Here is a 13,632-nt window from a genome sequence, read left to right on the forward strand (position 1 = left end):
CACATCCGTGCATTACCGATTCAAGTGTTGTTTGACAGCATCACTAAGCACACCTGGTACAGTATTGTATTTTATAACAGTTAAATGTATTTTATGTTAAACTTGGTGGTTGTTGGGTACTGAAATAATATATTTGATTATGTTTCTTAGGTACCCAAATCAAAAAATGTATGGAGATGTTCTGGGGAGTTTGATCACCCTCTTTCCATGTTTGAAGGATGGCAGCTCCTCTGGTTATGTATGAACATATTGCAGTTCTATTTTAAATCTATTTTAAAAAGAAAGTATAAATGTGTCTACAGGATACCTTGTTGGAATGCCTTAGAAACAAATTTTAAAAAGAAAGGATTTCCCTTGGTTAGCTCATCGATCATCCTGCAAATGAAGGAGAAGTATGGGATTAAAAGGAAGTGTGCTGGACAAACAGATTCTGAGGGACTTAGTCAACAACAAAAGGCAAGTTCAGTTCAATAAATCTGATGTCGAAGGCAGATTAAATTTGCCTTAACATGAAACACATGTTGACAATTATTTCAGAGTGCAAAATGTAGAAGAGAACCATTGGATAAAATGGCATATAAAGATTTTGCTTGTTCACAGGAGGTATTTGGTTAAGTGTTCCTTAAGTGATACGTCAGTTTTTAAGATTGATGTTTCAATCTTAAATATTTTATTCTGTGACTTTGATTCCTATTTACGTACTGCACAATACTGTCTTCCTGCCTCAGATTGTGTTGGACCTGGAAGTAATGGGTGAGGTTGAGACAAGTTTCCGGGAACACATTAATGCCATCACCCTGGAGTTGCGTAAAAGCAATCCCAGTTACTCTGAGGTCAAGAACCGGATGAAGCGCACTCTTTTCAAAAGAGTACAGATTATGGACAGGCCTGCAGCTGAAGTAATGGAGCAGTTTCCTTTTCTTGGAGTGCCACAGCTTGTGAGTAAACATTGTTACATTTTGTGTCAGGCAGATAAGAAAAACCAGTGTAATTATATTTCTGTGAATTCCTATAGCTCATTTGGTAGAGCAATGCGTTAGCAATGCAAAAGGGTATCCCAGGGAACACATACTAATAAATGTATAGATTGAACGCAATGCAAGTCCCTTTAGATAAAAGCGTCTGCCAAATATTAAGTATTTTATTTGATATGTTGTGTTGCTAGATTCTAATATGAAATCTTCTGATAAATCCCTTAAATTGGAACCTCTCCTAAATGATTTACATGTTTCAAAGGGAACTGACAGTGTCTCAAAAGTAACTGACAAAATTGAAATATCTATGGACGATCTTTTAGTTGCACGACTCCAGAAAGACCACGCCAGAGAACTTCATAAAGCTAAGAAAACGGAGAAGAGGAAGAAGAAGGACCCAACACCCACTGAACGAGCTGACATATCAAAGCCGACAAATTATGAGGATTCTCAGGCAGATGGAGAAATTGCATAAAAGATTACTTAGTATTGTAAGGGGAGTTATGTTAGAGAATCAGTTTAAATGTCCAAATTGTGAAATATCCTGTTTACAGGAGAAGTTTGAATCACTTGATACAAACTTGCCCTGTGATAATGTTTTGTAGTTTAAGTGTCATTGCTTGCGAAAGAAGCTTGTAACGCTAGATGCATGTTGCAAGCTTGCTTTGCAACCACAGTGTTTGTGGTTTTCTTTGATCTCTCTGAGTGAGTTCAGTGGAACAACAGGTGTTAAGGCCATGCCTGCTTAGTTGACCTTTTAGCATGGTTTAAGAAGATGGAAAGAGGCCTCCTCACAGTTAGTGATGAGGCGAGAAGCGGGCTGTGGTTTTAACACCTGCAGGCCAAGAAACGGTCAAAATGTATATTAAGCTCTTTAGCATAGGTGGTGCATATGAGATAGCCTATACACGCATGCTTATTGCATAACAGCTTTAGGGTCATGGAATATTCCAGACCAATTGTTTTATTCTTCTAAGAATTGCTTCATTGTAAGGGACAGCCCTAAACGCTTGAGACGGCCCCCATCAAACCATATAAAAGGTTTTGTTTCCAGTTGCTCGGGGCCGCACTTCGAGGTGAAGACCTATACGCATTTCTGTTATTTTTTCCTTTTTGAATTTATTGTCTTTGTATTGTTCTGAAACTTTTTTAAGTAAAACGAAACCAATTTTTGGTGATTCGAAAAACTTTTAAAATAAGTCTCAGAGTGATTTTTTCCTAGAGATAACTTTACTTTGTTATAGTTTAGATATTAATACTAAGCAAAAGCCCAGTGAGACGGACCCCGGACTGAACTGGATCGGACACCGCCGAGGACCCTGAAGCCATTTATAGCATCTTTAACCTGCAGGTAAGGACAATCTTTGATTGTAATAGGTTATTGGGAATGTTGTAGATGGACTCAGATGTTACAGCGGTATAGATTATTTTTTTATCTTATTCTAATTTTATTATTTTAATTTTAGATATATACTGCTGTTAAAAATTGAGGTCATTTAGAAATGGGAGCCCTAGCGCAAATTCTACTTGGAAGACTATCTAGCCAATCACCACTCGACATATGAAGTATTTAAGCCTGGTTGACACCCATTACTGCATTCGCAGAAACTGACGCCGGCGTTCACTTGATTGCCACCATAACGACACAGAATCATTTCTGGTAGAAATGTCAATGTTTTAATGAAATTTTACAACAAATGAATTGCAAATTGAATAGAAAATATGATCCAGATGTCTACACTGTATTTCTAATCAAGTTCATGTTATTTTAATCAAATGGGATTCAACGCCTGTAGTCATTTTGATTACTGTATCACACCCACTATTTTTCTTATTGAACATTCTGTCTCGGAAAAACATCACTATATAGTAGTGTCACGGGATGGGAAAAATGGTGACGCGAGGGTTCAAGTGCAGGAAGAAGGGTTTTTAATAGACAATCAAAATAAAACAAAACTACAAACAAAACCTCCCCGTGGGGGAAAACAAGACAGGCCTCAGGTAAGAACATGAAACACGAGGGAACATATATACAACGAACCAGCACAGGACTGCAAACACAGGGAGACTAAATAGGGAACAAACAAAAGAAGGTAACGAACAAAGCAGGTGGGGAAGATAAACCAATATAGATAAGATGGGAGGGGCTAGACAATTGACATGAGAGCACATGGCACAAGGAATACAAGACAAGCCATGTGCTCACAATAACCAAACTGAACAACACAGGACAAACTGGGAATGTCAGAGCTCTGTCACCAATCAAAATAACCCAGACGGAAGTGACAGAACCCTGACAAGTAGTCAGTTGCAACCTCCAGTCCATGCTGACTTTAAGGAACTTGTTTGGCTGAAAGTGTGTAATTTGGATATAAGCTAGGGTGACCATACGTCCTGTTTTACCCGGACATATCTGGCCAGGATTTCGAGATCGCCCAAAATGCTCGGGATTCGTCTTTTGCTTTCTACAGTCACCATTCATTATGTTTACATTATTACGTTATTTGACACTGACACGTACGTGCCAGCTTTGCAGGTCATGCATTCTGATTCACACGGATCCCGATCGAGACGAAAACACAGGAATTTTCTTAGCAATGCTTACACGCACATCAACCGATCACTTGTTTAGCGTTCATGTAAACACTACATTCAGATTAACCAATCGGAATTAATTCAGTACTACTGAATCAAAAGGTGTACATGTAAACAAAATGAATGGCGACGAGAAAGCAAAAGCCGAATCGCGGATATTTTGGGCGATCTCGAAATCCCGGCCGGACATGACCTGGAATATGGTCACCCTATATAAGCACCTGAAGTAAACAAATGTTTTGTTTTTAAGATGCTGCATGAAATGACAATGAGGTTTGGAACATTGGAAACATCCCTGAATGAAATGGCCCCAAACATCATCAGGAGTGCAAAAGAAGGAAGTAAAAAAAAAAAAAAAAAACTCTACGTCAATCTCATTGGACCAGCAGAGGAAACCACAGAAGGTAACAACACCATATATTTTTCCCCATCCAACCTATCTGTTCCATGACCAGTGTAAAGTTGCATTGTTTGCATTGTCAATGTAAAGGTTGTAGCTCCTATAAACTGTATGAGTGAAAACATGTATTAAAATAATGCAAATATTAAAGGAATAGTTTACCCAAAAATAAAAATTGTCATCATTTACTCACCTCTTTTCATTTCAAATCTTTATGACTTTCTTCTTCAGAACACAGAAGAAGATATTTTGAAGAAGGATGGTAACCGAACAACGGCGGTGTCCATTGACCTGCATTGGTTTGGTGTCCATGTAATAGAAGTGAATGGGTACCAGCATTGTTCGGTTACCAACATTCTTCAAAATATATATTTTTTGTGTTGTGTTGTGATGCTGAAGAAGGAAAGCTATATAGGTTTTAAATGACAAGAGTGAGTAATTGATGACAGAATTTTCATTTTTGAGTAAACGATCCCTTTAATTGATTTCTGTACCTAATACACAATAATTTATATCTGTTTGTAGGTCCCATTAGGAATGCTGCACTCATTTTATTGCCAGCACTATTTAAAGAAAACGTCAGCTTCCTCTACTGTGTAGATAGTGTAAGTATAGTCTTCTGTAGTTTCATTAACATTTGATGCACTTGACTTGAATTAAAGGAACTGTTCATGCAAGTATAAAAATATTAGTCAGTTTACTCACCCTTATACCAAATTTGTAACAATAAAAAAAAAAAAAAAAAGTACCCTATAGTTTACTCACTCTCTTCCTTAGTCATAAGCACCCCAATTTAAATCATAAAAGAAATCTGTACAAGTCCAGGGGTTAATACTTGTCTTCTAAAGCAAAATGGTACGTTAGTGAGATAAAAAGATTAAATTTGCCATGATAGGTTGCTATAATTAGACTGTGTATAAATGAAATAACATCCAGAGCTCATATAACATCAGCTCCACATCAATAATTATGAGGTGTTGTAAAGTTTTCTTTGATCGAAGCAGAGACCAGTGAGACAGTTGGGATCGCGTTCAACAGAAGTTATTCTTTATTGAGAACTCCTCTGTACGCGGCTGTAGAAACGTCCAACATGATCTGACTAACTTAACTTTACATGGTTTCTTATAGGCATTTCAGTGGGCTGTCCTTAATGGTGCTGACCATGCACACAGCCTTAGTTAGGGATGACCACTAAATCTAATCATCTAAAGACAAATAGAGGCAATTGCACCCAACTGAGATAATTTACCTTAGTTTTTCATGTGATGTTATGTAAGGAAGTAGGATCAGCAGATCTAAAACATATTCTTAAATTTGGATCCTTCAGAGGCTTGTTGGTTCTTGCGTGTCACATGCTTAGCTGTCATATCTGTGTTGTATCATGAACGATTCAGTTACAAGAACGAAAGAACCAATGAGATTCAAAGTAATCAAAGTGGAGCTGACGTGGTAGCATGTTGAATGTTCTTCAGTCATCAGTAATGTTGACATTCAAACACACTACAAAGCTTTTTATTATTAAATATATCTCAGATTGTGCTAAACTGAAGAAACAAAGTCATACACATAGGTTGGCTTGTTGGTGAGAAAATTATGAGGTAAAATTAAGTCTATTTGATGACTTCTGTTAATTGGTGAAAAGCACTCAAAATGTTTGTTTTTTTACAGGAACCCAAAGGTCCTACACCAGGCATAGTGTTTACTGGCTCTCCTGATCCCCTCAAGGCTGAAAGTGTCAGCATTATAATGGACAACGTGAACATCATAAGAGAGGCAGACATTGACATGACACAGGCTGTGGAATGCCTGTTTGCAGTCTATTTTCTTTTCAATATGCAATACCCGGTTGACATTAAGCACACAATGACTTTTATTCAAAAATATATGCTTAAACTTACACAAGAGCATGACACAAGCGAAGTGTACTAAAAATGTACAGTCAACTTGTGTAAATTATAGTGCTATTTAATAGATGTTTTAATTGTTCATGTATTGCTTTTTATCTGCATTGTCAAATATCAAAAATGATTAGTTTTTCCTCATTTCAGAGATAAATGTAAAAGTTAAGTACTGTCAATGTACATAAACAAGCTTATGCATGTTTATTGCAAAGTGACAATGCTTAAATGAAATAATTCTAACTAAATGGTTAAATGTAAATGGTTAAATGTAATTAAACATCTTAAATGTAAATGTAAAATTTGCTGTCTAATACAGAGTATATAGAGGTGCAATTTTAAATATGACACTAATATTTTTGTATAATCAATTGAATACATTTTAACTTTTAAAATTTTCTGGATTGGTTATATTTTCTTATTCAATAATAATTAACTTGTTTAATAATAAAGAACCCTTAAATGGTTCTATATAGAACCATCTAACTTGGATTCAAAGAACCATTTGGGGCTCTTTTTATGGAACCCATGAAGTGGTTCTATATAGAACTATTTTGGAGTTCCATATATGAAGTGGGTGATATAACCATTTCTGGTTCTAAATAGAGCCATTTCTTTTAAAAGTGTAGGTGACAGAGCAGTCTTTGGGACCCTTTACCAAGATCTCCCATACAGTGATGTTTCAGTGTTTTCCTGTTGGAAGGCACTGAAACATCACTGCGTGTCTCTGTCAGGAATACATTGCTTAATTTTAGAGTCATCTTTGAGTAAAAAGATTTTTCGAGATTTTTGCATCATTTGGCAAACTCTGGTCACAAATTATATCTTCAAAAGAGCTAATTGTTCCCTATAAATTTAGCAGTTGAGACACTTTCCCAAAATACTTTCCCTTTCCCACTTTCCCAACATACTTTTAAAGTGGTCTCAAGAAGGATTAAGATATCTAGGCGTATTCATCACTAAGATCACAAAGATATCTCTAGAAAATGTTTTAATTCTTTAATTGATGTTTATAAGGCGGGTATAGATAAGTGGTCCTCTCTTCCTATCTCGTTAATTGGCCATATTAACTTGGTTGAAAGGACAATTTTGCGCAAATTTTTATATCTCTTCCAGCATATACCCATTCTCTTTAACAAGTTATTTTTTGTCACTCTACTTTTGTCACGCTTACCAACACCTCAAGAGCTTCTGATTACCCTGTTTGGGCCCGAATGGAATTGTCCTCCTCAAAATTCTCCCTTCATTTTGTGATTTGCTCTCAGCTTCCTAGAAATTGTAAAAATGTCTCTGACAGTTTAATAGTAGCCCATACTCTTAAAATATGGGTTCAATTTAGGAAGCATATTGGGTTAATCAGACCATCTGCTCTGGCTCCTATAGTAAACAATTTATATTTTCTACCATCATGTTCTGATCCAGTTTTTTGTGACTGGTCTTCTAGGCCCTAAGGGTAAGTCTTAACCTTAAGGGTCTTTAAAAACCTTTCATAAAACATGGAGACCTTTTTTAAATTATATTGATAACATTGATTACTCTCTTGAAAACACAGATGAGGATGAACTTATATATATAATTTTTTTTTTTATAAAAGCAGAGCTGTGATTCATTTAATTTTTATATATACAAGATGTTGTATCTGCACAAAATGCCAATAAATATATTTTGAGATAAGAAAAGTCGTGTGCTCATGCGTCACCCCACTGGACCTCACCTAACACAGTCCCTTTTTCAGACATCCTACATTAGTTACAAAACTATTTTACTGATGAAATCGCAGGGGAGCGCTGACAACAAATTTCTGTGCACTTGTATGAGTGTGTGTGTCTGTATTCTGTGTGTGTGTTTTAATGGGAGAGTGGGAGAAAGCGAAATTAAAAGTTATTTTGTAGGAAAGGAACATGGAAAGGTTTGTGATTAATATCCTGTTGTTTGTTATATTTTCTTTGTCTTTGTGTGTTTTGGTTCTTTTGCTGTTGTAGGCTGTCAGGACCTTTGAAATAACTGAAATCATTTTGCAAAGTGATATGGAACTGTAATGCAGTCAAGACCTGCCTAGAAATGGGAGCTCTAGCGCAAGTTCTAGCGGGAAGACTCTAAGATCACGTCATTCATTAATCACGTCATTCATTAACCACAGATCTAGCCAATCACTACTCGACATATGGAGTATTTAAGCCCGGTTAACACTCATTACTACATTCGCAGAAACTGGCGCCGGCATTCACTCACCCGTGTCTCGATTGCAGCCATAACGACACAGAATTTTGAACTCACCGACTCTGACAGCCGCTCTCAAGCCCCAGGCCCAAGCGGATCGAGACCCGTGTGTAGGAAGCCAGCGCGTGGTTTTTCTCCTTCCCGGGGCTAAAAACAGCAATCTGAGCAGAGACGATCTCCTCCTACTGCCGTTCAAGTTTTTCAAGTGGGTTTTCAAGTTTTCGGTAGGTGCTTTGTTCCACCAGCCACTGTTAATGTGTCCCCTCTACTAAGATCAAACTTCATTCAAGGTAAGGATATAACTTAGTAACTCTGCTGTTCCCTTCATCAGCGGCAGAGCGACAAATGGTTTACTGCGGTGACGTGGCAGTTTTCTTAAAAACTGCTGATCCTTCGGCATTTATAGAGGCGATATTTGCCAAACATTTCCTCGCCGGGAAGATCTCGATTTATGCCAAGTGATGATTGCAGACTTTAATCAAACATATGAGGGCACATTATTTTATGAATATCACAGACCGTTCTCTGCAAATCCTGCTCTTTTATCACACTAACACTAAATTAGACCGGTCCGTTACGGACACTGAACTGCGTTCCGCCAATTTGGCAGGCCAAAAAAAAAAAATCTGACTTGTGCATTATGTAGTTCCCACGTACAGGGCATCATTCTGCTTAGACTCTTGTCAGCAGAGCTCCAGTCGCTGCACACAGTAATAAACCTATAAGCGCCACTTTCAATGCTAAAGGCCGTCCTATTACTGTGTTCAAAGGAATTCCTCTCTGCAATAACGTCAATGAATCTGTCTGCACGTTTTCTAAATTTTTCTATTATTATTATCATTAATTATAGTCGGACAACATTTCTAACCGGCATGCACTGCTCAAGTCAGCCACCGATCGGTCTGCACAGCCGAACAAGCTTTTGTCTGATATCAGTGAGAGTCACGTCACCTCAGCTAATCCTGCCTTTTTGCCCATTTTCGTTTATCCGGCAGTGACGCGTTACCAAGATGGTGACCATCAGCTCCGCCGACTTTGGGCTTTAAAAAATGCTCTTCAGAAAACTATGGGTGACGTCATGGACACTACTTCCATATTTATTTATTTTTCAGTCCATGGATTTTGCAAGTGACAACTGTGTAACCAGTTCTAATGCAATGACAAAAGTTCGAGCATAGCATGCAAACTGTTCTGTCGTTGCTGCACAGACGAGCACAGAACACTATTTGACCCAAAGAAAGAGAGATAAAAAAAATCAGCTGTCCTATAAAGACCTCAGGGAACTGTGTCAACTTGTGTAAAAGTTAATCATGACGGTACATGCAAGTCCATGAGATTAATCAATGTAACTCCACAACAAAAATGTATCCAGTAACCATTCAAAACCGCCCAGGTGCTTCTAAAAGTGCAACCTCTTCCTGAGTCTCTCCGTAAGGCTGCACTTCGCTACTGGTTTTTCTGAGATTTTGGAAGAGTAAAATTATTCCTGCGTTTCGTTATTGCCGGTTTATCCGAACCTCGTGTAAAGGATTGGCCCTCTTCTGAACGGAGGTGGGGAGCAGCAGCTCAATTGCATTTAAAGGGACACACACCAAAAACGGCAAGTTTTTCTCACACCCAAAAAGGGGCAAATTTGACAAGCTATAATAAATGTTCGGGGGGGGTTTTGAGCTGAAATTTCACAGACACATTCTGGGGACACCATACATTTATATTACATCTTGTAAAAAGTGTCATATTATGTCACGATTTAGCGATACTATGTCTTAGATAAGGGGGGCCTGCCCAATCTCAGTTTCTGGAACAACCTGCTTCACAGCTGGAACGGCATATCTTTTTTCTATAATGGCATTCCCGAATCGTCCGTAGCTTTGGATCTATTTACTGATGCCGCTTCCTCTATTGGCTTTGGGGGATTTTTCAAAGGCTATGGTTTGCCGTATGATGATCCACTTCTATGAATTAAATCCCATCGCGGTAGCCAGCGCTTTCTTGGTCCAGCTTGGACTTGTAAATGAATCACCATGTTTTGCGACAACAATGCAGCCTTGCTATAATAAACAAAGGAAGATCTCGTTTAACCCTCTGGGGTCTGAGGTGTTTTCTGGGTCCTGGAGGTGTTCTGACATGCTCTGACATTTGTGCTTATTTCTGTTACTTGTGACATTTTCATGGCTAAAGTCTGATTACACTGTATTCAGCACAAACTCTGTAAAAAATAATATATCAGCAGCATGTATGTAAAAGTTTGTAGTTTTGAGATAATGACATTTATGCGTGGTTTGTGAAAATACCAAAAAAAATTGTCACTGAAATAAGGTCATGAAACCCCTACTGATTATTTCTTCACAAGACTTTTGAAAAGTGTATCACGTAGCCTAGAATATTTGCTCCAAAACTATGTGAAAATCATCCTGACTGCTCATTCAGAGAAGACAATATATTGATTTAAAATGTCTAAGACGTGTTTTGTGTAAGAAAGCTTTATGCAGGAGGGGCGTGATCACCTCATTAATACGCATGGCTTTCACACCTGAGAAAGACAAAGACACTCCCTAATGGCCCTATTTTAGGAGCTATCAGGCCCTATAATTCTGAGCAACCTTGCACAAAGAATGAGGAGATTTAAAAAAGAATGGCTTTTTGATTGTTTGGATTTATTTACAACACAGCATAATCCAAATATACACAACAAATGACAAAAAAAGCACACTACTGAAAACAATTATCCAAAGACAGAGACCTTTGTGCCATTCCTAAAAACATTGTACATACCTTTCATTTCCAAGGTGTTTGATTTTCACTTTACCATGTTCATATACAGAGACTCATGTGAATGTTGAAGTCAGCAGGACTCAGTGGCATCTGGTCCCTGAAAGAAAAAAAAAAGTGAACATACTGATATCAAGAGAAACTACAGGGAATATAGTTCTAAAATTTATTGGGAATAAATTTGAGATTTTTCTGGTTAAAATTGCTTTTTAAAATTCACAGAATACACACACACACACACACACACACAAATGTTTCCAACAATATATAATATAATATAATGGACACCAGGTTTGTTGTGCCTTGTAAGCATAGGCTATGCGCAGTGCTGCATAAAATAATAATAACAATAACCTATAGCAGCCTATAAATCTTCCAAAAGATTTCAGTAACAACTACGCTAGAGAAAAATATATTGATTATCATGTTACTTCAAATGTTTCCATTCGTTATGATGATATGAAATGAGATAATAGTAAAAACTCAAAAAAACTCTAGTAAAAAAATTCTCAATGTTTGGTGCGTTTTGCTTTTCAAACGCGATCGCGCTCCAAATATGATACATTCAAAACCAGAGCTCGCTCCAAAATATTAAACATTATGGTTACCATATTATACATATCTACGTTTGAGCAGATATCCACAAACACAGTAACAGTAAACACGGGTCCAAATATTATAATATTCACCATATATCTAGCAACAGTTCAACTGCAATGTGAAGTTTATGCAACAATAACATGAACAAATAATTAAGAATTTCTTACCTTACATCTTTCTTGTCTTCAAATCGCGTTCTTCTTCTTCTGAGGTAATTCCAATGTAAGCTCACGGCACGTCTTTCAAACTCAAAGAAAAGCAGAGACTTGTGAAGTTTGTTGGTGCTTTGTTTTTGAGGTAATGAGCGCGTTCGCGTTCCATGTGGAGATTTGCATGTGAATGTCTTTTGCGCGCGTGGGCGTGGTAAAATTAAAAATAATTAGCAAGCTCGTGAGAAGCTGGACATCTTATTGGTTTTATACAAATTACTTAAACAGAGAATATTTGTTTTCAGTTTAAATCCAATCATTTAAAAGTACACACTTAAATGTTTATAAAGGTATATGGCTCATAAATGTGTGACAGGTATTCGCTGAGTTTTGTTTCAGTTTATAGACGTGCTCAAGAAAAAAAAGTTCACCGCGACGGAGAGGCAGAAAGCACACCCTGTTTATTTTCTTTATTTTACAAAAGCACAATGTTTTGATTCTATTGTAAGTGGACACATACAAAAGAAGAAATATCACAGATTCTTTTTTCATATTTCTTTTTTCTGTATGACCATAAATGACGGAGAAATTTAAGTTTATTGTGCTATGTGAATAAAATCCAGCAAAACGCGCCGGCGCGTTTGTCGACCTCAGAGGGTTAAGTACATCTGATACTACTGTAAACCACTGAGAAACCTTTTGTTAGAATTTTTTTGGGGTCAAGCCATATTTGCAGCTGACTACTAATTGTTAGCTCTGTTTTAAAGATTATAACATCTATGTCAATTTCTGTGTATTTTTCAATAATATAATCTATTTTCTCTGCCTAAATATTTTAGGTTCTTCATCCAAGGAATACTCCAACTGGTGGGTATCGATTTCCTTTCCTTCCTTTCCTTTCCGTTCTTTTGGGGTAGGCTCCGCAACCTGCCTTCATCTTCAGGCAGGAACTGCAAGTGTGTTCTACCCTTCGGATTTGGATTACGAACGGGGCCTACGCCAAAGAAACTTAACATTTAATTTCGCATACAAACTGTTAAATAAATCGTATTCATATGTTCCCTTGCCTCCCGAGTCTTTCTGGTAGAAATAGGAGCTCTAGTGCAAGTTATACCGGAAAGACTCTAATATCACTTCATTCATTAATCACGTCATTCATTAATCATGTCATTCATTAATCACGTCATTCATTGACCTCAGATCTAGCCAATCACCACTCAACATATGGAGTATTTAAGCCTGGTTAACACCCATTACTACGTTCGCAGAAACTGACGCGTTCACCCCCATCCTCCCGGTTAACACCCATTACTACGTTCGCAGAAACTGACGCGTTCACCCCCCATCCTCCCCACCACCACCAGGTCGTTCTCTTGCCTCCTGAGTCTTTCTGGAAGAACTACTTTTCCTGTGCATTTACTGAAAATAATTGCACACTTCAGAATGTTCATCAACCAATCAGAATGAAGCATTCAACAGCCCTGTGGTATAACTAGAGCTAAACCTCTAGAAATTCTCAATAAGAACTTTATGAAATGTAGTAATGTAATCTATAATAAAGTGTAACTGGTTTGTAATAAGTGAATATTGTAATGCTGTTTTTGGAGTTGTTTAATCAAAACTCTTCATGCTCTACATACTTGAGTTTTTCCAGTCTGTAGTTTGGATCCTCCAGTTTATCAGTGAGCAGCTTGACTCCTGAATCTGGGTGATTGTAGCTCAGATCCAGCTCTCTCAGGTGTGAGGGGTTTGAACTCAGAGCTGAAGACACATAACCACAGCCTTCCTCTGTCACCATACAGCCAGACAACCTACAGATAGACACAACAACAGTCCACATGACATTAGTTTGGCATTCAAATCAGCCTCTTTCACACAATGACCTGCATAGTTTGTATGTTCAGCTGTATTTTCTGTAGATTCTAGGACCTAGGAGCAGAGGAATCTTTTCAAGGGTTCTCAAAATTTGTCTCTGACAGCCAAATTGTCACGGTTCATAGATCCGTGTGTTCATTTTGCGTATT

The 13,632-nt window shown here is 37.6% G+C and overlaps 1 protein-coding gene and 1 long non-coding RNA gene across 3 annotated transcripts in view; one reads left to right on the plus strand and one right to left on the minus strand.

Annotated features, from left to right (window-relative positions):
- LOC311081536 (NACHT, LRR and PYD domains-containing protein 3-like) overlaps window positions 1–13,632 on the minus strand; it is a 102,832-nt gene that overhangs the window by 64,638 nt on the left and 24,562 nt on the right. Inside the window, exon 9 of the mRNA XM_084112081.1 lies at window positions 13,249–13,419. Within this exon, the coding sequence (XP_083968207.1) occupies window positions 13,249–13,419 (171 nt within the window). The remainder of the gene's footprint in view (window positions 1–13,248; window positions 13,420–13,632) is intronic.
- On the plus strand, window positions 1,158–9,530 carry LOC311081577. 2 transcript variants are annotated; one of them, XR_014605928.1, is made up of 4 exons: window positions 1,158–2,325; window positions 3,820–3,973; window positions 4,495–4,574; window positions 5,638–9,530. It is a non-coding gene; the product is annotated as an uncharacterized lncRNA (long non-coding RNA). The 2 variants fall into 2 exon arrangements; XR_014605929.1 differs by having other exon boundaries at window positions 1,158–3,973; window positions 5,638–5,965.

Source organism: Abramis brama, assembly GCF_963993115.1.
Source record: "Abramis brama genome assembly, chromosome: 4".
In the NCBI taxonomy this organism is placed as follows: Eukaryota; Metazoa; Chordata; class Actinopteri; order Cypriniformes; family Leuciscidae; genus Abramis; species Abramis brama.